Below are 23,154 nucleotides of genomic sequence, written 5' to 3'. Positions count from 1 at the left end.
TAGTCAAGGAAAACCACGGTTGTCAACTGACGTGTATTTGCAGTAAGGTGCCTGCAACCTCAAAGTTTCTTCTGGCCACATTCCCGATTCTAGCAGCATTGCGTTTGTAGTCCAGGGAATACTACTGAGACTTGTCATGTCACTACCCCAGAGCTAACTTTAATGCACCTGCCATGATCCTTTCTACTCGATCAGAATTTTCCACAGTTCCAGGTTTCTCTTTTTTTTTTCTTCTCTGCTTCAAATTGCTTAGCAAAATTAACCAATAGGCATTCCTCTGCTATTCAGGGTTGCGAAGAAGGGTGATCCATTGCTGACGTCCCCCCTGCAGCCATAGCATAGTACCCAGGACACAGACTAAGTGTGGAGTAAGGATGTTGACTAGCGGTTAATTGACTAGTCGAGTAGTCGATGGGATTTCCATCGACTATTCGACTAGTCCATAGGCACTTTCGCATTCTTCCTTTGAAATGTACAAGAGCCCCAGCAGGTGCTCTTGTACATTTCGAAGGAGGAACAAGGAACTCCGTGTGCATCCCAGGGCCAGTGGGAAGTTGGGCTGACTCCGGGCTGCACACAGGTGCCAGTTTTGAAATGCACAAGAATCCCCAGCGGGGGTAGTTGTGCATTTCAAAGCAGCAGCTCAGCCTGGAGCCTGGGGTCAGTGGGGGACTTAGATTGCCCCGCTGACTCCGGGCTCCAGGCTGCGCTGCCGCTTTGAAATGCCACGTGGAGCTGGGGTCAGATGGGGACTCACCAGCTGATCTTAGGCTTCAATGCGCCATTTCTGCGGAACCCAGAATCAGCTGGGGAGTCCCCAGCTGAGCCCAGACTCCAGGCGCAGGCTGCACAGCTGATCTCAGGATCATCTGTGTGGCACTGCCCCTTTGAATGTCGCCTCAGCGTTCTGATAGAGGCAGCAAGTGGGGGGAGTCGACTAATCAACTGACTATCCAATAAGCATTTGCTTATCGGGTAGTCAACTGTCAACTAGTCTTTTTCTGCAGGGAAGCAAAGACATCTGCAAAGGACATGAATCATGTGTGCACACCGTGTTCCCCCAGGAGTACAGCCAGGCAAACATCACATAGCTCTTTCTCCTCCCCCTAGTGGATAAACTGTGTCCAGAGATTTATAAGCCTACTACTGACTTCAGGTTAATGGACCTCGCTTTTTAGCTCATGTTTTCAGACCCCCATGTTCACCCCTGCAGATGGCCCAGCCAGCAGTGTGTTTACATGTCTTTGCTGTCATGTTATTTCCACATTCATCTTCCTAAGTTCAACCATTCACTGGGCAGACCATACATTTTTAAATTAGCAATACAAAAATAACATGTACATTATTTGCTTGTGTCTGCTTCCAGCCAGCTCCTGTACTAGTCACCTTTAATGGCTGTAAGGTAACACCTTCTTCAGGATTCCAAAAACTACCATTAAAAAGACAACTAAATAATATAGCAGATGAACCAGTATCTCGTGGTCTGACTGTATTATGGACACGGAACTAACAGAGTTAGGAAATCACTCTGTAACCTTACGAACCTAGAGCTAGGTGCTACACGCAGGACATTAGAAGAAGACCAAAGGAGGTAGACAGTTTTCTCTGCCTTCTAACCTTTTTAACTGGATGTTCCACCCAGCCTAGCAGACTCCTATAAAGTGACCGTGCAGGGTCTTGTCCATACACAGTACAGGCTGAACCTCTCTAGTCCGGCATTCTGTGGTCCAGCAACATCCATGGTCCAGCACGATTTTAGTTAACAGACTGTCCTCTTATCATGAGTATGGCCAAGTTTCCCGCAGTCCCATAAAGTTACAACCACCAGTCCTGGCTCTCAGTGTTCTGTGCTGTAAGAGCCCAGTAAGCAGTGGAAGTATTGGTAAGGCTGCTAGACTATATTGACCTCCTGTGCTTCAGCAAATTCTCTGGTTCAGAACCCATCAGGTCCCCATGGTACTGAACGAGAGGTTCAACCAGTTCTGTTGATGAGTTATAGTATATGCGCGTGCCCCTTTATAGATCTGTCCTTTAATAAAAGTACAAGATGACAGACCAGAACACTAACCACCAATATCCTAGTCACTAGAAAAACCAAATCAAATCCATAACAATCTAAAATTGTCCAGAGCCCATCACATAATTATTGTATTAGCAAATCATCCACCACATTGAAACACACGACCCAAAGGGAGATACGGGACAAATGAAGAATCAGGTCCAATAACCTGGTAGGAGTAGAAATGGGGCAGCACAAGGCACAGTCCAAATCTAGAGAAGAGACACCATGCAGCCAACAGGACAGTCCGACAGAGAGGGACACTGTCCCATGCTACAAAGAAGGTTGAGACAGCGATTTCCACAAGTGATCAGGAATCATAAGAGACTTCACATCAACAAGCAGTTGGGAAAGACTCTGTCCGACCATGGGGGAAAGGAGAGAGAGAGCAGAAATGACACTGTGACCCGCAGCAACCTGCCACCAGGCCAGAAATGGACCCTGGCATCAAATGCAAAGGGGACCAGATCCCTGTAACACCCATTTGAAGGCTCTGTCTTGCTTTTTTTAACACTTAAGTATGCTCTTGTTTGTGGTGCCAAGAAAGCCTCATTGAATCAAATGGAACGCCTGTGGCCTGCAGAATTTACAGTGGGGAGGGATGTATCCTTTGTTCCACACCCATGATTGTTATTGAAATATGTCTCTTCTTCAGATGGTTGGGTTGACTGGATCTGGAAGGGTGGCAGGTGTTTAATTTACCAAGCAGAGCTACAGCTGCCATGACAAGGGGAAGATTCCCTGTCTCCTAACCTGAGCAGAGGCTGCATCTGAAGCCGCACTGGATTTTAAGGCAGGGGAAGACGTGAGATAATTCATGCCCCTTGGGTTGGCTCTACCAGAAACACACCAAGGATATGTCTACACTAGCTCGTTAGTTCAAGCTAGGTAGGCAAATGAGGGCAACCGGAGTTGCAAATGAAGCCCCGGGATTTAAATATCCCGAGCTTCATTTGCATGTTCCCTGGCGCCACCATTTTTAAATCCCCCTTACACAGCACCAAATTTCATAATAACACCTTATTTTGAGATATCTTTTAATCCTCATGGACCGAGGGTTGCAGAGGTGCTGAAACAGTGCACCCATTATTTTGAAAAATATTTCAAAATAACGGGCGGCTTGTTAAGACACAAGGTAGCTATTTCGGGATAACTCTGGAATCCCGAAACAGCCACACAGTGTAGACGTACCCCAGAGAGCAGCTCCCTGTTGTCATTCAACGATCTGCAAAGTCTACCTAGTTAGATAATTCCCATTGGATTCCATAATGTGGTTTCTCTACCCCTTTTCCTGTAACACTCACAATAGTTATGATTCTGGAGCTTCTTACTAGCACTGTACTGCTGTGGCTACAGGTTACATAGGCTATTACATGGGCATATTCTAGCATGAGTCTGTCTAATGGCAAAACTTGTGTTGCAAATGCTACAGCACTTACACGCAGGGCTCAGTTCATCACTCACTGCACTAGTTTTACATCAATGTCACTCCACTGAAATCAGTTGAGTTGCACTGGTGAAGCTGGAGCAAGGAACTGGTGAATGAAGTTGAAGATGGCGTTGAAGATTTCTGCCACAAAAATAAAGGGTTCCAGTGTGAGGCACCGGACTCTCTGTCTTCCATGTATTAAGAGTCTCAGGGCCAAGCCCTCAGTACAACCCCATTAATGAGCTAATTCGCATGCTTAAAGTTAGCTAAATTCAACAGGCATTTAAGTATTTTCCTCTTAAAATAAGAAGATCAGCTCCTTTCACAATCAGCCCTCTGGAGAGCTAAGGCATTTGAAAGGAAAATAGCTCTATAATATTTAACAGGCATAGTGAACTTTCACCTTTCAGTGCAATTCACTCTATAATTCCCAGCTCTTACTCCCAGTCAATAAAGTGATGTAGCCAAGCAGGCTCAGAGCAAGGCTGAGAAACCTAGGTTGGCTCAGTGTAAGTCAGTTTATCTACACCATGCGGTTTGTTTGCACCAAACATAAGACTAGTGAGAGCTCGGTTCTTATTACCTTGACGCTTAAAAATCTGGTGCCAGCCATTGACAAACGCCAGTGCTGATGTGCCGTCCCATTGCAAAACCCAAATCCGTCTTTCAACGTCTTCACCACTTTGCAGGCTGTCAAAATTCTTGTCATCTTGAAGAGGTGGAATGGTAACTAAAGTAAAAAAAAAAAGATAGATCCTACTTGTATTTTTTAGACTGAGATACAATCAAGGCCTTTTGCAAATGACAGTAAATAGAGGGGCAGTCAGCGTGTTGGATCGACTGCGCAGCACTCCTTAGTGCCTTCCCATTCTTTCAGGCATTAAAAGTCCTCAGTGTGGCCCCGCCTTCTTCCCTCCCCCCCCGAAGAGAGCTTACTACAGAGGTGAACTGTGATCACGTCAAATAGATTGCATCATACCTCAAATACTACCTGCTCCTACTGGAGGACTGAAAGCATTGCAGGTAGCAACCAGAAAAATTCCTTATACATCAGCCTGACAGAATTCTTTTTATTTTTGTTTAATTTTGACAAATATTGTCCATATTTATTTCAGCATTTCTTTCTATTTGCATCACTTTACCTTTTAACATTCGCCCAAAATGGTTGGGGGGGGGGGGAGGGTCAACACCACACATATGCAAAATAGATATCCTTAAACAAACTCTAAGAAGTTCTGAGCAAGCATTATTCTTCCATTGCTTATCTGTGCATTTAGATGATTCTCAATGAAAATAATGTTTCAACAATGTGTGTTGTGAATTACAGATGTGTATTACAGATGTTCACAGATAAAAATCCAATCTTTCCAAACCAATTTGTACAGTGAATAAACAGAGCTCAGATGCACTAAGACTATACGGGGGAATGTTATTTAGCAAGTAAATTAGGAACAGCTCTATTTATTCTTCCAATAGTCTCCAGTACTACACCATTAGATAGATTGTATACACCCATTAAGATTCCTAGAGCTGTGTGTGATGTTGGGTATAGTTTATACAGATTGGACAAAAGGGGGGGAAACATAGAATCATAGGACTGGAAGGGACCTCGAGAGGTCATTGAGTCCAGCCCCCCGCCCTCAAGGCAGGACCAAGCTCCGTCTACACTATCCCTGACAGATGTCTATTTAACCTGTTCTTAAATATCTCCAGAGAGGGAGATTCCACCACCTCCCTTGGCAATTTATTCCAATATTTGACCACCCTGACAACATGGCTGCTACCAACATGTTGCAAAAAGAAAGTGTGAACACAGAATGCTTGTAAGCTCTTTGGGCTAGGACCTTCTTTTAGTTCCGTTCTTGTACAGCACCTTGCAGGATGGGATCCTGGTTCATGCCCAAGGCTCCAAGATGCTGCTGCAAGTAACAATAAGAATATTTCTCCACAAAGACCACAACGTCAGCCGCTGAAATGGACCCCGTGTGGTTTCCTAATTCTCACCAATCAGTGGTGAGTGGCATATATTTCCTGTGACTCCTTACAATATATTCCCCAAATGTAATGTCACTCACTGGTAGGCAGAGGGGGAAAATGTGCAATAAACCAAAAAGCTGAGGGGGAAATATTTGTTCTCCCACAATGAGTCTAGTTATATAGCATGAATGCCTTAAACAAGATCCTGGGTTCCCCCAGCTGAGTGCTCAAAGCAACACGGAGCCATATGAAACTGGACACTCCATCCAGCACTTGGGTATATATTATGCCAGAAGATCTGAATGCCCTATAACTGCACCCACATGAAAAAAAGGGAGCTTGTCTCAGAAATACGTATGCTTCTGAAAAGGACACAAGCACTACAGGGCAGAGTTTCCTTGAGTTACACTTCCCCATGAAGCGCGGAGACATGCAAAGAATGGTGGGGACCTGCACGAGAGAAAGGTTGAGGGAGATGGGAGATGAGGACATGGGATATGGGAAAGCAAACCTCAGATGGGTTGGATAAGCATTACAAATATGGAGGGCTTATCTGAACGCAACCAGAAAACCTCTTATCTATGCATTGGAAAGTATAGGTAGGCTCGGGATGGACAACACTTCCAACCCAAAATAGCAGGCAGTTGTTCAATTTCTGATTAGAAAAGAGAGAAGCCTGTAAGAAAAGGAAGAGGGGAATGACAGGAGGCGTTTTACAGGACCCTGAATGTCTCTGGATCCAAGTGAAGGCGATGCAGCCGGTGGAGCCGTATTAAAGAGGGGATGTGTACACAGAAGACAGGCATGTTCATGAATGAATGAATCACAAGCAAGTGCCCTTTGTACTGGAAAGGTCGTTCCGAACTCATGCAAACACACGAACTCACCCATGCTCACAAACTCATGAACTAGTATTTTGTTCCAGTGGACTCAGCATTTTTCATCTGTTAAGCTATCGCCACCCTATCATGGATTATATTTCCAGCGCTGCCAGGTTTTTCTTTCATCGTGTGTCAGTGAGTGAAAGCCAGAATCTGATTCTGCCTTTTGGAAGTTTGAGACGCACGGGGGGTGAGGTAATTGTCTTTAACTGACCAAATTCTGCTGGTGAGAGAGACACATTTTCCTTTACTTTTGGTATATGGCGCTACAAAATGTGTTCCCAATTTTACTACAGGTCAGACCTCCCTGGTCCAGCACCCTCGGGACCTCACCAGTCCTGGATGAGGGATTTTGCCAGACATGGGGAGGTCATATCTGGCTCCCCTGCTACTGGCTCCCCCCAGCTCTGGACCAGCTTCCAGCCTCCTGACCTACTCCTTCTTGCCACCAGCCTTGCTGCTCTGCCAGGCCCCCTACCTCTTCCCCTGCTATGCTGGGCAGCCCTGTTGCAGCCCAATTCCCTGTGCAGGCTTCTGCCCCCACCGGGCAGTCCCGCTATGGCACGCCAAGCTCCTGGCCTTGCCAAGTAGCCCCGCTACACTCCCGGCCCTGCCAGGCAGCCCTGTTGCGTCACACTGGGCCTTGACCCCACTGAGCAGCCCCACTGGGTTGTGTCTGGCTGCCCAGATGCGGTGTGCTGGATAGCCCAGACGGAAGAAGTCCAGCCCCGGGCCCTCCAGCAGGACTCTCTGGTCCTGGAACATCCGGGGTTCTGCCGGACGAAGGGGGTTGCCGGACCAGGGAATCCTGGATTACAGAGGTTCAACCTGTAGACATTGGGCCTGGTTTGCATTGTTTGTGAATATGTATTTGTCACAGAGCACCTCAGTCACTAACCACAGCACTTTGCTGCCTGGTCAGGTCATGTGGCCTCACAGCTACACACACACACACACACACACACACACACGGTTGTTTCCCTGACACCAGCTCTGTGTTTATTCTTTCCTTTCAAAGCATCGCCGGGTACTGCAGCCTGACAGCAAGAGGTGGCTTCCCCTCAGCTTTCACTCCTCAGGCCAGGCTGACCTCCGCGCCTTCCTGTTGAGCCTCTCCGTCCACTTCTGTCCCCCCGGTAACACCAGCAGCCCGGGGACTCCCACCCCGGGGCTCTTCCTCTCCCTACTGAACGTCTGCAGTTGTGCACAGCTGAGCCTGCAGCCTTCCTCACAGTGCAGCACCACCAGTGACCAGCATGCTCCTACTAGTGCCTTGTCACTACTAATAGTGCCCTGACACACACGCACGCTCCCCTGCCCCCCTTTATTTCACTTGAGACCTTGTCTTGCCCATGGAAGAGGTCTCCTTTGCTGCCCATGCCCGACACTCGGTAAGGGGTTGCTATTCTGCTAGGGGTTCCTTTGGGGACTGGCCTTCCATGGACCACTCGTGAGGGTCTCCAGCCTTCCACCAGCCGGAGGCACACCTAGAGGGTGGTGATTTCCGCCCCCCCTCTCCCTCGGCTCCATCTGCACCCATTGCTCATTGCACCAGTCTCATCCTGCAGCTCTTTCTCCCAGTTTACTTTACAGGTGGCTTATATCCCCCCGGGTGAATTGTCCCTGTTGAGCCGTTGCCTTGGGATTGCTCCCCCATGACTTACCCTCTGGCTTGGGACTATCCGGGTATTTTCGCCCACCAAAGCTTCCTTGCCCGCTCTTTGGTCTGCTCTCTATCCTGGGCCTTGCTTTGGGCTCCCAGGAATCAGCAGAGCCTCTTCTCATTTAGTACTCCCTGTTTTCTCCCACTCCTCTGTGCTGGTTGCCACGTGTCTAGAGTGCTCCCACCCTAGACTAGGCGAAAGCATCCACACCGTGAGCTTTCTGTCCCTTCCCCCCTCATCTGCCATTTTTGCACAAGGGGGCATGGGGCCCGCGCTGTTCCTGCTGTGACTGAGAAAGGCAATAGCTCTGCGAGCCCTGCTCTTTGGCGTCTGAACGTTCCTGCCAAGGGGCCCACAAGATGTACAATGAATCGTCTTCCACTTCGGTCACCGCGGCACTCTGGCCAGGGCCACTCCACGCAAGGGAAAACGCTGCGGCTTGTCATTCTTCGGCCTACTGCGACAGGAATCGTCCTTCCTCCAGATCCCCTTTTTACCCACAGAGCTCTGCAAACCCACAGTCCCCAGAGGGGCTGGCTCTTCACGTGGCCTTTGTCCCCGAACTGGCAGCAAATTACAATTTGCCTTCCTGAGCTTCACCTCATGAGCTTCTTCAACCTTCTTTCCCTCCTCCTTGCTCCTAGGGACATGGAGAGCTTGCCCTGGCCAGCCACATTCTCCCCTGTTCATTTTACCACAGCCTCTAACAAGGCTGGCTGCAGCTTCCCAACCCAGTCCCTTGTCGTCTCGGGGTTGCTCCGTGTCAACTCTGCCAGGACATTAAAGCTTCAGTCACCTGCCCCTCCAAACATAACCATCCGATGGATCAGTCTGACAATCCCTGCTAGGGCCCTAGGGACGAGTCCTTCGTTCTGTCTGGGATGCCCTGCACTTCTGGCAGTATTTCTCTGCTGGCAAGCGTGCCCTCGCTAAAATTGCCACTGTCAACTTATCATAAGCTTTGACCTCGTGCTTGCTCAGACTGTACAGACTTCCCAAGCCCCGTCGACCAGATAAGGGGCTAGTCAAAGGTTTTCCCCATCTGCAGCCAGTAGCCACCTGTCGGTTAATAAAAAGCCATCGGGATCCTCCCCTGGGACCATCTTATATACAGTATCTGGCCCACCGTTGGGTTTCCAGCCCCCTCACTGGCACACACCAGCCTCTGCAGGAGCAGCGGCTGTATCTGGCTCTGTTGTTTGAGGGACTCCTGGAACACTGGCTGCTACCCCACCTGCTCACCCACAAGTGCCTGTGGGGTCTTCTGCATCTCCTTCTCTTGCTCCGCTGGCCAGACAACACCCTGCCCCGGCGCCTTCACGCAGGCCACCCCGCCAGTCTCCTTGTCTCACCTGCAGGGGTTAATACTCCTGGACAAGTCCCCCTGCCATACCGCACACCTGTCCCCACCCTGTGGGCATCACTGCCTGGCCGGCTCACATGGCCTCCTGATCACCCCCCCTTTCTTTCCAACGTATCCCCATGTAACGAAGGCACCCAGAAAAGGTACCTTCACTCCTGATCCCAACCTCACTCTCTGAGCCTTCCTTCTGAGCTTCCCCCTGCTTCCTCCCACGTCTATCCCTTCCCCACCCAATTACACCGATAGCCCCACGACTAGTTCCTCAGGTAAGATGTGAGGCCAGGGGGGTTGATTTTGGTCTGTTTTTTGCCTTGTGTCTCATCATCCCTGCTGCAGATCCGTTTAAATCCATTCTAGGGCTCCAGAATAAAGGAGAAACAGTTGAGAAGTGAGGAGAAGCCCCAAACAGGCTGACAAATGGTAGCCTCTAAAACACTGAAAAACAAATATGAAGCGGGTGGGCAGTGTTATTTGACTGGCATGGTCCTAAAAAAGAGCCCTTTTAATTTATTTGGAGGGGGGCACACTGCACTTAAACTCACATTTATTTACAGCATCCTGCCTTGCTACGGGTGCAAGTTCTGGGCATGTTACACAGAGATACATGTTCATATTATTCAAAGTGTAAAACACAGAAGCGAAACACTATCTTATAGTTCCTCTGCCATGTAGAAAGCAGCAGGAATTGATACTTTGTGGCTTGGCACGAGCCTCCGCTCCGGTTTCTGAGGAGAGTAAGGATTTCAGGTGTCCTGCTCGAGATGCCAGATGTTCGGAGGCTGAGTGGCTCAGCGCTTTCTGAAAATCGGGCTTCTGTCAGGTTTCTCCGATTGGCCACTCGATGGCAGATGCACTCGAAATCATGAGCCACGTGTGAATTTCTCGTTTGAAACAGATCACTAACTCAGTCAAAATAAAATGACAGAGGAACTCTCGTAAGAGGCTTGCTCCTGCCCCCCTTGAGATCAGTGGCCACAGAATTGGGCCTATAATGAACCCCAAAAAATCCTCAGAAAAGCTATTGCATTAGGCGTGGAGGTTCCCAGCAGCCAGAACTGGAGTTCATTCATCACGGTGCACGAAACGTCAGGAGGGCTTCATACTGCTTGTCTGTGCTTCACTGCAGCAGAGCTCACTAAAGAGGAAAGTTCAAATCCCACCAAGCACGTAGGAAGTCTGACTTCATGTCACAGTGTTGCAAAGGGGGCGGGGAGAGAGGAAGGACAAGATTTACACTTATGCCCCCTGCCAGAGACTGAAGAAGCATCTGCTTCTTTTCTAATGAAGTTTCCCTGAATGGTGGACTCATGTAAGTTAGCTCCAATGATCCTTCCTTGTTTTGCTCCCAATGCAGTACGCTAATAGATTCAGTATTGGCAAGCACCTCATTGTTTGGAGCCCTGGACCGCAAGGCATCAGCACACTTAGGCCATGTCTACGCTATGCAGAAGATCAACACTGCCATGGTTGATCTTTCGGGGTTTGATTTAGCAGGTCTAGTAAAGACCCACTAAATGGAATTCAGAGAGCATCCCCTTCAGTGCTGCTACTCCTGCTCCTCATGAGGAGTCGGGGAAGCCAACAGGAGCGTTTGCTGCAGTCGACCACCCACTGTGTGGGCGGTGCGGAAACGCGATTTAAGATATGTTGACTCCAACGATGTAATTAACGTAGCTGGAGTTGCATGTCTTAATTTGACCTTCCGCTGAAGTGTCGACCAGGCCTTGCAGCCATGCTGCACTGTAAGCATGTGACTCATTCCGTTTCAGCCCTCATTGAAGTGCTTGGCTGGAGGAGGGCCATGATGTGCATCTGCCTCCTATCAGAAGGGTCCCATGCAGCTCTCAGGAGACCAGAGACCATCCAGAATTGACATACAAAAAACCCCAGTCAGCTGCTTTGTGCAGTAAGGATGGACTCAGAAATTTCCCCTTCCAGTAAGGCACACAGTACAGAGCAAACAGCTCGAGTGGAAAGGGGTTTTCTTTTTATCTAAAGAGTGCAAATAATTAAGCAAGGCTCTGAATGTAACCAGCGATCATGAGAAGGGGTTATCTGAAGTCAATCAATGGGTTATCTGCCGGGAGGGGCGTAAGCGGGATTATCGCTCTGCTAAATTAAACAGATTTCTTTTGCAAAAAAATACTCCCTGCAAACAGGACATTTTGCAATTCCCTTTGTAGTGGTTGACCAGGGCGGCAGGTCAAGAGTAGGGTCATGGTGGGAAATTCTGATTATAAAACTGGACTGATACATCTTACATAATTTAATAGTCACGAGTCTGACACACCCCTTTTGATTTTGTAAGTACAATTTTGCATCCACAAATAATTGTGCCTCTTACTTTGCATCTGCAGTTCATTACCAGACCAAATAGTAACAGGCCAGTTCCTCAGCTGTCATAATAATACAGATACCACCTCGCTCTGATCCCCTAGTTCTCAAACTGCTTTACAAAAGGAGGCAACGCCCATGATCACTATTTTACAGACGGGGAAACTGAGGCCCGGAGCAGTGATATGACAATCCAAGGTCATCCAGCAAGCCAGTGGCAAAACTGAAAACAGGATCCACACCTCCTGAGTTCCAGGGCATTCTCCTGTCCACAGGGAGCCACAGGACCTCCCTTGGTGAAGCTACCCTGAATTACACCTGACACAGGTATCTCTGCACTTGTCTGCATGACTAAGCACATAGAACAGGTACATCCATATGATAGCTTGCCCTGCACTCAGTCAAGGAACCGTATTCTGAGACAGAAGCTAGTTTGAGAACTTTAAAAGTCAGATCCACTCTTAGCTTTAAGAACCCGACAGGAAAAAATAAAGGTTTTCTAGGAGATCAAGCGCCATTCACAATTTGTGTTGATTTACATTAGGCTTCTTAACCTGCATTTCCACTAACCTACGTTCTTTGAGCACACATTCCCCTCTGTGTGCTATTTGAAAGCCATTTCTGCTGGTAATCCCATGAATGAGACAGAAAACTCCCCATTCTTCCCGATGTCCAGGGTTATCAGCTGAGCCAGGAAACGCTATCAGGACTTTGAGAGCACAACAACTGGCTTTTCCCGGTTCCTCTCTCCGAAGGGGATGGGCGGGTTGCATTTTTTGACCAGGGGTTGAAAGCAAGGAACCTGGATGCAAAGCAAAGGTTTGGAAGCAAACTTCTGTGTGTGTTCATGCTAGCACTGGAGCAGGGGGTAGAAATCCTGGGGTGGATTCGAAACAGGGGATCAGTGGCTGAGTGGTAGCACCACTGGAAAGACTCTGGGAGTTATAGTGGATCGCAAACTGAGCATGAGCAAACAATGTGTTGCAGATGCACAATCTCATTCGGGGGGGACATTGTGATGGACATGTTCCCCACAGCCCCCTTGAAGGGGGGAACGTGGGCGAGATGGGCTGCAATCGAGGGGTATTCATGCTGAGTGTTAATGAAGGGAAGCTCACCTGGAAAGTGACTTCTACCCAAGCAGGGAGCAGAGAGCAGCTAGAAGGTTGCCACTCATTCTCTTTGGGATAAGGATGAGAAAGGGGCTTGGGACCAAAGAGGAAGGGTTTGTCTAGCACCCCACAGGGAGACAGCGGTGTAGCTAGCATGGAAAATGCAAGACTGGGACTGGCAAGGTAGGAAATATTCCAGGACAGAGGCAGGAAGGTTTGGAGTAGTACAGACTGTGTTGTCTGAAAGCTGAGCACTTGGGCCGCCACCCAGGAGAGATTCAGGTGCCGCTCAGCTAATTAGCAGAGCGCCCACAGCTGGCAGCATGTGTTTTGATTGGTGGTGCACATCCACACATGCCTCAGTGCACCTAATAAAATTTATTCCACACATAGATGGTGGGGAAAAAAATAGAGGGAACTTTGGCTGCAGGATATAGGCCTGTAGACTTGAAAAGTGGTTTTAAAACTCTTTTTCTTATGATCCAGTGGAAGAAAATTGTTGATGCCAATGACCCCACCTCATTATACTAAGGAATATCACAGTTCAAATGGTCTTGGATATGCTATGTGCATGGAAGCTTGTGCGGGGGGTCTGGAAGCTGAAGAAAAGGAAATCAAATAGAGTCACGGGAAATGTTTCCATCTCTTTGCTGTTTGAACTCTGGCTGGGTCAGAAACACCAAACTATCGCTAGAGATCTCCAGGGGTCACCGCCTTCATCAGCCCTAAAATCCACTTTGAATTGGCAGATCACTACAACTCTGTCACATTTAGGATTTAAATAACTCATTTGGGTGTATACATTTGCTTCCTTTAGCTTGTAAATAGTTCTCCTATTGCTTTTTCCTAGTTAATAAACCTCTAGATCATTTATTACGGAATTAGCTACAGGCACTGTCTTTGGCATTGGTGCTAGAGTACAGTTAGATCTGGGGAGAGGGGCTCATCTCTAGGAACAGGACGTGTAATTCACACACCTACCGGGTGTGATTCACTCTCCTGTAGTGGCACTGAGACCACTTACAGAGGGAGAGAAGGCATTTCCACTACTGCCTTAGCTGCGGGCCAGCTGCCTTTTAGCTCAAGCAGTAGCAGCTCATGCACTAAGCTCCAGAGGTCCCCGGTTTGGTTCTGCCTGTCAGCATTACAGAAACAAACTGAGTATTGTGGGTTTGGCATTTTTTTGTTTGTTTGGGTTTGTAAGTGACTATTTATCACAAAGTCCAGATAGTCTGAGTAGCAACATAGTCCCCTTAGATCCTGCAGATTATCTGTGGCTTCATGGTAAGACTCGGGGCTGTAACCAGGGCAGGGCAGTCACCTTGTGCTGTATTTCTCAACCAGTGGTACGAGTACCCTCAGGGGTACTCGAGAGAAGTCTGGGGGGGTACGTCAACACAACTGAAATTGGGAGAAAACTGATTTTTTGTTTTAAGTTTGACAGCGCTTTCTTAGTTTGGGACTTTTTACACCCAAACATTTCATTGCCTGCCCAGCTACGATTAAGTTGTTTAAACAAATGTGTTACAATGGTAGAAAAAAAATTAGTGTGTCTGAAAACTGTAAGTACTGGGGGCACTTATAATTTTTTTTAAAAAAGGGGTACTTATAATTTTTAATGGGTACTTTATAAAAAAGGTTGAGAAATACTGACCTAAGGCACAATGGTGTGAGGGTGGAAAAATTCCCCACGCACCCAGTAGGGGGCACAAATATGTTTGCTTCTCCTGAGTGCTCAAATGTCTAGTTACGGTTTTGATAAGACTGTGGTGGTGAGCCAGAAGTTCACATTTGTTACTGGCTTGGTGAAATCTAATTAGAGAACATCCCACCCATTTGGAGTGTCTACCCCCCCCCTTCCTTTTTCCCCCCTCTCCCCCATTCCCCTCTCCTATTTATTTTGAGTGTGCACATCCTAAACTCATAACTCTGGTCATCTGAGAAGTGGGCTGTGCCCACGAAAGCTCATGATACCATCGACATGTTTTGTTAGTCTTTAAAGTGCTACCAGACCATTTGCCATTGGATTTTTTTGCCCTGAGGTAGGGACTCTGTGAGGAGCCACTCCTGAGAGCATCAGAGGGGTTGCCATGTTAGTCTGTTTCTGCAAAAACAACCAGAAGTCCTGTGGCACCGTAGGCCATGTCTACACTAGGAAGCTATTTCGAACTTTGTAAACTCGACTTAACTCCCGATGTAACAAATTCAAACTAGCATGTCCCCACTATGGTGAAGCCTCGAAATTAGTCCGAGGCAGGTTCTGTTACTGTGGACATGCTACCTTGGGCTTAGAGCCCCAGCAAGCATAGTTCAAATTACTATAGGGAGTAATTATTTTGAAATAGCAGAACTGGAGTGTCTACACTGGTGTTATTTTGAAAAAACTATTTTATAATTTGTTTTACTTATACCCACCCCACCACCTTGCCATCAGGGCACCCTTTATCCCTCCAGCCCCAGGGATGACCCAACCCAGGACTAGAACCCACAACCCCACCCTTCCCAGGTGAGTGCCCTATCCCCTAGGCCACGCAGGAACCCACCCTGCCACTGATTTTAAATTCCACAGCCTGTTACTTCAAAATAACAGACGTGGTAGTGTGGATGCCCCACATATAAATTCGACCTTGGGGGGCGTTATTTGGAAATTAAGGGTATGTCTACACTACCCTCCTATTTCGAAATAGGAGGGTAATGTAGGCATACCGCAATTGCAAATGAAGCCCGGGATTTGAATTTCCCGGGCTTCATTTGCATAAGCCGGGTGCCGCCATTTTTAAATCACGGCTGATTCGAACCCCGTGCTGCGCGTCTACACGCGGCACGAACTAGGTAGTTCGAACTAGGCTTTCTAGTTCGAACTACCGTTACTCCTCATTCCACAAGGAATAACGGTAGTTCGAACTAGGAAGCCTAGTCCGAACTACCTAGTTCGTGCCGCGTGTAGCCACGCGGCACGGGGTTCGAACCAGCCAGGATTTAAAAATGGCGGCGCCCGGCTTATGCAAATGAAGCCCGGGAAATTCAAATCCTGGGCTTCATTTGCCATTGCGGTATGCCTACATTACCCCGCTAGTTTGAAATAGCGGGGTAGTGTAGACATACCCAAAGTCCTAGTGTAGACCAGGGCTAAGAGACTAACAGCGTATGCCCTAATAAATCTGTTAGGGTGCATCTACACACCACTCTAAACTTGAAATAAGTTACGCAATTTGCACTACACAAATTGCGTGTCTTATTTCAATTGAATTTCGAAATAGCATATTTCGAAATTTGGCACATCTACACAGCGCCTACTTTCAAAATAACGCACCATTTCAAGGCATCCCTTAACCCTCACAAGGGTTACAGGGATGCCAAAATAGCGTATTCACTATTTCGAGACCTATCTCTATTCAAAAGATGCAGGGTAGCTATTTCAGGATACTTCTCGTATTCTGAAATAGCCCCGCTGTGTCGATGTATCCTTAGTTTCTAAGGTGCCACACGACTCTTCGTTCTTTTTCCTGGTCGCATGACACCCATTAGAGTTTGTAACTCCAGTTTTCATTTTGTAATGACAAACATTAGAGTTTGTAACTCCAGTTTTCATTTTCCTCTCTAGCAAACACAAATACTGTGTGTTATCTTGTTCGCATGCAAATGTACTAACAGCATTTAAGTGTACGCTATCACATGAGCACTCTTGGAATGCTGCAGGAGAGAAAACTTCCATACCTGGTGTTCTGAGACAAAAAAAAAAAAAAAAAAAAAAAAAAAGGAGTTTGGATAGTAAGGAAATGATTATCCAAACTATCACAAGCCAAGAATTTCGAAACGAAGGCTGACCCTCCATGCTTCGCTCATGTGAGTGCACGGAGAAATGTTGAAAGAGAACAGCTGAAGTAAGAATGGCGGGCCGGGCTTTTCCTTTAGATTTCCTGGCTTTTATTAACTTGAGCCATGACCATAGTTTTTTTGTTTTTTTTTTAATAGTTGTCTATTCTCTTTTATGGGCTTAACTTTAATTTGTTCTCATTTATTTATTTGAATGGGAAGAAAATGCTTAGAGCAGATCATTTTAAGGGTGAGATCCTGCCAACCTGACTCAGTGTTTCCAGCTCTCGCAAATTTATCTCGTGACACTTGGTGGCTTTTTTAAGACCTAAAATGCTGGTAGAAGTTTATTGCCAGAAAACTTATGTCTTCACTTAAAAAAAACATTCTAGCCCTCAGAGCTGCAGAGCAGTTGGAAAATGGGATCGCTAGGAAATAATTTCAAACTAACTTATTTTGAAATAGTACCTCTCAAAATAATAATTTCAAAATAGCGTGTCCACACTACAGGGAAGCCTCGAAATTAGTCCAAGGCAGGATCCCTTACTATGGACGTGTTACCTCAACTTAGAGCCCCAGGAAGCACTGGGGTGTAATTACTTTGAATGTCTGTGGGGAGCAGTTATTTCAAAGCTAGCCGCTATTTTGAAATAGCTGTTTCAAAATAAGCATTATTCCTAATGGAAAGCAGGAGTAATCATTTTGACATAACCAACCAGTTATTTCGAAATAACGGGCTTGGCAGTGTCCATGCTCCGTTTGTTATTTCAAAATAAAGGGAGTTATTTTGAAATACCTCCCTAGTGTAGCAGGGCTAAGACTACAGCACCAGAAGGCAAATACAAAGAACCCAACAATGATTTTAAAAAACATTCTCACAATTGGTGGGGGGTGGCTCATGATTTTTGGATTTTTGGATTGAGAACTCAGACTGAGGAAGACGTTATGTTGTGAGGCTACGCCACAGGCATAAAGGGGGGCAAAGCCATCCACTGTAACACCTCTGAAAGTTGAACTCAGTGGTGCTCTGGGTGACCAAGGAATTCTGGGTCAAGGCCACATTTTCTTTGGTCATTTTTCTTGGTCCCGTTCCTGACTTTGTTTGGCATCTTGAAAGAAAAGTGAATACAATTAGATACCTGATGATAAATTATAGGCCTGGTGATAATCCACTCGCTGGTTCTCAGAGAGACAGGAACAGTGGAATTACCAAAGACACCAATATGGCTGGGATAGCAGCATTCTTAGGACCCATTATGGTACTGTGGGGTTGAATACATGTGTGATCATCCACCTTCCTGTTCTAGGGTGTGTCTAGACTACAGAGTTTTGTCGACAAAAGCGGACTTTTGCCGACAAAACTATACCTGCGTCTACACTACCGCTGAGTTCTGTCGACATAAAGTCAACAGAACTCAGCAGTTTTGTCGACGCTGGTAAACCTCATTTTACGAGGCATAACGCCGTCTGTCGACAGAGTTCTGTCGACAGAAGGTGTTATTGCATGTAGGGTTGTGTCTAGACTACAGGGTTTTGTCAACAAAGCAGCTTGCTTTGTCGACAGAACTGAATGTAGTCTAGACGCTCTTTGTCGATAGATGCTTTGTCGACAGTATCTGTCAACAAAACTTCTGTCGACAAAACCCTGTAGTCTACACGTACCCCTAGTCTTTTGGGACGGCACGTAAGCAGCTTCTTGAATCTGTGTATTGTTTCCCCATTAACTCCAAAAAGATCTCTTAGCAGCCTTCCCATTTACTAGTCAAGGGTTGGAGGTTGTCGCCCTTTCTGTTACCTTGGATAGTTCTTTACTCCTCCAGTAGTTTCCTGGTTGTCACTAGTACTAAGGTCTCAGAACAAGATTACATAACATGTCAAGCCTTTTGAAAACGCACTGTGAGGTGCCAGACCAAAATGGTACCAGCGAGCCATATTCTCTGCCTAGGGAAGGCTGGTTTTTCAAATCAAGTAATACATTGCATTGCCAAGCCCTTTAGAAAATCTGGCCCTTTGGTGATGTGTCTCCCTGAGACCTGAGCTCTTTGGAACCATCTGGCCACGAAACTGAGCTGAGGCTGTGGTGTGATGAGCATTTTGGGAGATCTGGCCTGTAGGGATCATGGCTAGGATTAGCACATGTCATAATAGCTGCATGTTCAGCGATTGCTGAGTTGTTGGGGGTGGGGGATTTGTTTATTTCTCTTTTCAAGGCCGCTCTCTGACCTTCAACCCTATTGAACCATATAAGGAATCAGTTAACTCACGGGATAGATAGACGGAATAAGCACACTATCCCAGGTATTCCCAGTATATATTTTTTTATATATAGTATATAGTTGATTAAGTATGCTAGCTAATTGCTAAGACAAACTTGTAAAGATTTTATTGGCAGCTGTAGCTGGCTTGTAAAAATCATTCTGAAAAGCACTATAGCGAGGTTCTTAGCTTACTGTTCTTCTTTTTCACATTTTTCTTGCAATCGTGACTTTTCTTGCCTTAGGCCCACATTCTGATGCCCCTGGGTATGTTGTGCAATCTCTTACTCCATGAATTAATCCCACTGCCATGAGTGAGACTGCTCACAGAGGAAGGTGATCCCCAAGGGTGTCAAAGTCTGTCCCCAGAAAACACACTAGAAATCTCATTCAGGGGTTCCAATCTGGAGTCTTTACTCCGACAGATTCCACTGACGTTAAGATATAATATAAGAATGAGGGGTCACCAAATGAAATGAGCAGGCAGCAGGTTAAAACAAACAAAAGGAAGTGCTTCTTCATGCAACATACAGTTACCCTGTGGAACTCCTTGCCAGAGGATATTGGGAAGCCCAAAACTATGACAGAGTTAAAAAAAAGAGCTAGTTAAATTCATAGAGGATAGGTTCATCCATGGCTATTAGCTAGAATGAGTAGGAATAGTGTACCTATCCTCTGTTTGTCAGAATCTGGGTCACTTGATGATTCCCTGTTCTAGTCATTCATTCTGGGAGTATCTAGCATTGGCCACTGTTGGCAGACAGGATCCTGGGTTAGATGGACCTTTGGTCTGATCCAGTATGGCCATTCTCATGTTCTTAATGGGCTGCTCAGAGGAATTAAGAACATTAGATCTGTGGCTTTAGATTCAGAAAGAAGCCTGTGCAATTTCATCACAAGCTCAAAATCCAGCCCGGGTGCGGTGAATCTTTCACTAACTTGGAACCAGTTGTGAGTGCACTTGTGGCAGCAAATGGAAATTGTGCAACTCTTAGTGATCGCTTACAAGGGGGACTGCAACCAGGGTAAATCTTGCGGGCCGTGGCTGAGTATCGGTGATGGCTGGGGCTTGTTAGAACTGGCAACTTGGAAGGAAGCATATGGAGAAGCAAAGAGGTGAGCATTTTCCTAAGCACAGACAATGAGGCATCTTCAATCCACTGGCCCCCCTCCCTCTCAATGCCACGGCAAACAGCTGTTTCATGGTGTGCAGCAGGTTCCAGGAGCAGAGTGGGGGGAGGAGCAGGGATAGAGTGAACTCAGTGGAGGGAGCAGAAAGAGGTGAGGGCTTGGGGAAAGGGGTAGAGTGGGGGGGGCAGAGCCTGGGGAAGAGGAGGGGCCATCTAGAGGGGTAGTCGGTGCCTGTGTGTAAACTACTAAAAAAGGGACAGCTTTAAAAAAAAAAGATGTGACAAGGTAAGGAAACTGTTTCTTCGTGTGGTGTCTTTACACTAAGGTGGTCAAAAGCAGCATTTTTCTTTTATGTAATAAAGTTTCAGAGCTCTATTAAGTCGATGTTCAGCAGTAAACTTCCAAAAGATCAATCAGAGCATTTGTTCCGAGTGGCGATCATTTCCAAGTTACAAGCTGCCTCCATTCCTGAGGGTTTTTATAACTCTGAGGCTTCACTTACCAGAAGTCACAAATAATAAAACTTCTTAGCTCCACATTACTCGTCTCACCGCCTCCTATCTTTTCCACGCTTGGCAAATGAGCAGGTGCAGAAAACTTAGCTGCGTGATTATCAAGAAGTGCATTCTGTCCCACTATTGACCATTAAGGTTCATGCACTCTTTAGCTGGAAACAGGATGGCCACATCCATTCCCAGGTGAGCCAATACCATTCTCAAGGAAATTAATCTTTTTCTTTCTAGCTTTCATAGCCCTGTCTATGCACATCGGCTACCTGGGATACTCTCCGAAGCTTGAGAGAGATAAGGCTCTTTCCTTATCTCCAGCACAAGAAAAGGAATGAAAGGTTTGGAAATGGGTCAAATTCCATTGCCATTAGAATTAGCAGCCCAACTCAGCAAGAATACAGAAAAAGCCGTTGTGGTATCTAATGGAGGCTCACACTGCTCCAAAAAGTTAGCTGAAAATCCTCTCTCAGGTGAAACACTAGCAGCAGCCAAAGGGAGTTTTGTATGAGCAACAGGGGACTGCAGTATTTATCCTAATAAGCGTAGATACTCTCTCCTTGGGACATCTTGCTTCCATCGCACGAGTCCAGATGTTTGGAGATTACTCTTCTTTTTGCAATAGTGCAAAGTGTTGTCTCTACTGAGAACACCCATGAGAGCCATCAAATGAGGTAAATGGGGTTGGTAGGGCCTTAAGAGAGGTTCGAAGTCAATAGCCAGTGCTATTAGGATAGGTTCGCAGTTACTGAGGTTTCTCATTCACTGCCGTCCTCACCAAATGGATATTTATAAAGGGGATAATGTGGGGGAGTCAGCTTTATTATGTTTGGCCTTATCTACCCTAAACGGAAGAGCGCCACTGCCATGATCGATCTTCCAGAGTTCAATTTAGCGAGTCTAATTAAGACTTGCTAAATCAAACTCCGAGGGTGCCCCTGCCAGCATTGGATACTCCTGCTTTTGCAAGGAGTAAGGGAAACAAATGGGAGCATTTGTTGTGGGGGCATCGCCAACCTCGGGTTAACGTAGGCTGACTCCAGCGATGTAGAATTCGTTGCTTGAGTTGCATACCTTAAGTCAAACTACCAGGTCTAGTAGTCTGGCTTTTTTCTCTGGCCTGCACTAAACTTTCCATGGCCCATGTGCTCCATCATTGAGACTGTGGTGAGACTGACCCAAGCCCAGTGAATTGGGGTGTATGGTGTGAATTTATTATATATAGAGGATGGACTTCCCATTCAAACCATAGGCAATTGCTGCTCCCTTACCAGCCACATCCCTCACCCCCTAGTGAACGGTGGTTTCTCTCCAAATCTGCCTTCATGCACTCTGTATGCGCCAGCTTTCTCAGAGCTGGCGTGAAGTTTCACATCAAGCTTGCCAGCTATGGGCATGTCCCGCTTCACGGACACTCTGCCAGCATTGGCATTTGTGGTGTAGAGTGGCCAAATTGAGTATGCATCAGTCAAAGTCAGATGACAGAAGAGGTCCCCAAACAGTGCTTAAAATGCTGAGAACCAGGGAACGGGTTCCATATGGCTAGAGATTGAAAAGATAAGGACTTAGCTTCTTGAGGGAGGTGATGAATAAGAGACAGGGATATGTAAAATAGCACACGGTATACAGAGGGCACAGTGGATGATCTCTCTCGTGTGAGAAGAATTCTCTGCCACTAGATATCGCTGAGACCAAAGATCTTAGGGTACGTCTACACTACAGCGCTAGTTCGAACTAACTTAGTTCGAATTAGTTAATTCGAACTAAGCTAATTCGAACTAACGCGTCTAGAACTAAAAACTAGTTCGAATTAGCGTTTTGCTAATTCGAACTAGCAAGTCCACATTGAGTAGACTCTGAACAGGGCTTAAGGATGGCCGGAAGCAGTGCCGGCAGGGCATAAAAGGAGGACTTAGAGCGTGGAGATGCTGTCTCAGGCTAGCCGAGGGCTGCGCTTAAAGGGTCCCGACCCCCACCCCGGAAACACAGTTCTAAGGGGTGCCCCGCTTGCAAACAAGTTCTGGCTTGGAGTGCCCGGAGTACCCACACTGGGCACATCACAGCACTCGGCCATCAGCCCGGCTGCACTTGCCGCAGGCTGCCATCTGGGGAGAGGGGGTAATTGGGGGGCTGCAGGAGAGCTTCCACCCCCCAGAAGCCCGCAGAGCCAGCCCAGTCGTCCCCATCGGGGGCTCGTACCCCATTCCTCCCTCACCTCCTTCCACTTACCCTTCCCTACCCCCCCTTCTTATTGATGTACAAAATAAAGATAACGTTTCTTCCAACATTGACTCTGTCTTTATTGAAAAAAACTGGGGGAGACTGGAAAAAGGAGGTGGGAGAGGGGAAGAGAAAGGCTGGGAGAAGGGAGGGCAACTAACATGATCAGGGGTTGGGAACAGGTCCCAGATGAAGAAAGGCTACAGAGACTGGGACTGTTCAGCTTAGAAAAGAGGAGACGGAGGGGGGACAGGATAGAGGTCTCTAAAAGCAGGGGTTGGGTGGAGAGGGTGCATTCAGAAAAGTTCTTCCTGAGTTCCCATAAAGAAGGACTAGAGGACACCAAAGGAAAGGAATGGGTAGCAGGCTTCAAACTAGTAAGAGAAAGTTGTTGTTCTTCAGAAAGC

General features: G+C 46.9%; 1 protein-coding gene across 1 annotated transcript in view; it reads right to left on the bottom strand.

Annotated features, from left to right (window-relative positions):
• The window catches only part of CPS1 (carbamoyl-phosphate synthase 1), a 288,535-nt gene that overhangs the window by 121,197 nt on the left and 144,184 nt on the right, over positions 1–23,154 (bottom strand). The window contains exon 2 of the mRNA XM_075933931.2: positions 4,072–4,218. Within this exon, the coding sequence (XP_075790046.1) occupies positions 4,072–4,197 (126 nt within the window). The 5' untranslated portion in view covers positions 4,198–4,218. The remainder of the gene's footprint in view (positions 1–4,071; positions 4,219–23,154) is intronic.

Source organism: Pelodiscus sinensis, chromosome 7 (assembly GCF_052426305.1).
Source record: "Pelodiscus sinensis isolate ZL-2025 chromosome 7, ASM5242630v1, whole genome shotgun sequence".
In the NCBI taxonomy this organism is placed as follows: Eukaryota; Metazoa; Chordata; order Testudines; family Trionychidae; genus Pelodiscus; species Pelodiscus sinensis.
This window is presented reverse-complemented; position numbering and strand designations above follow the sequence as displayed.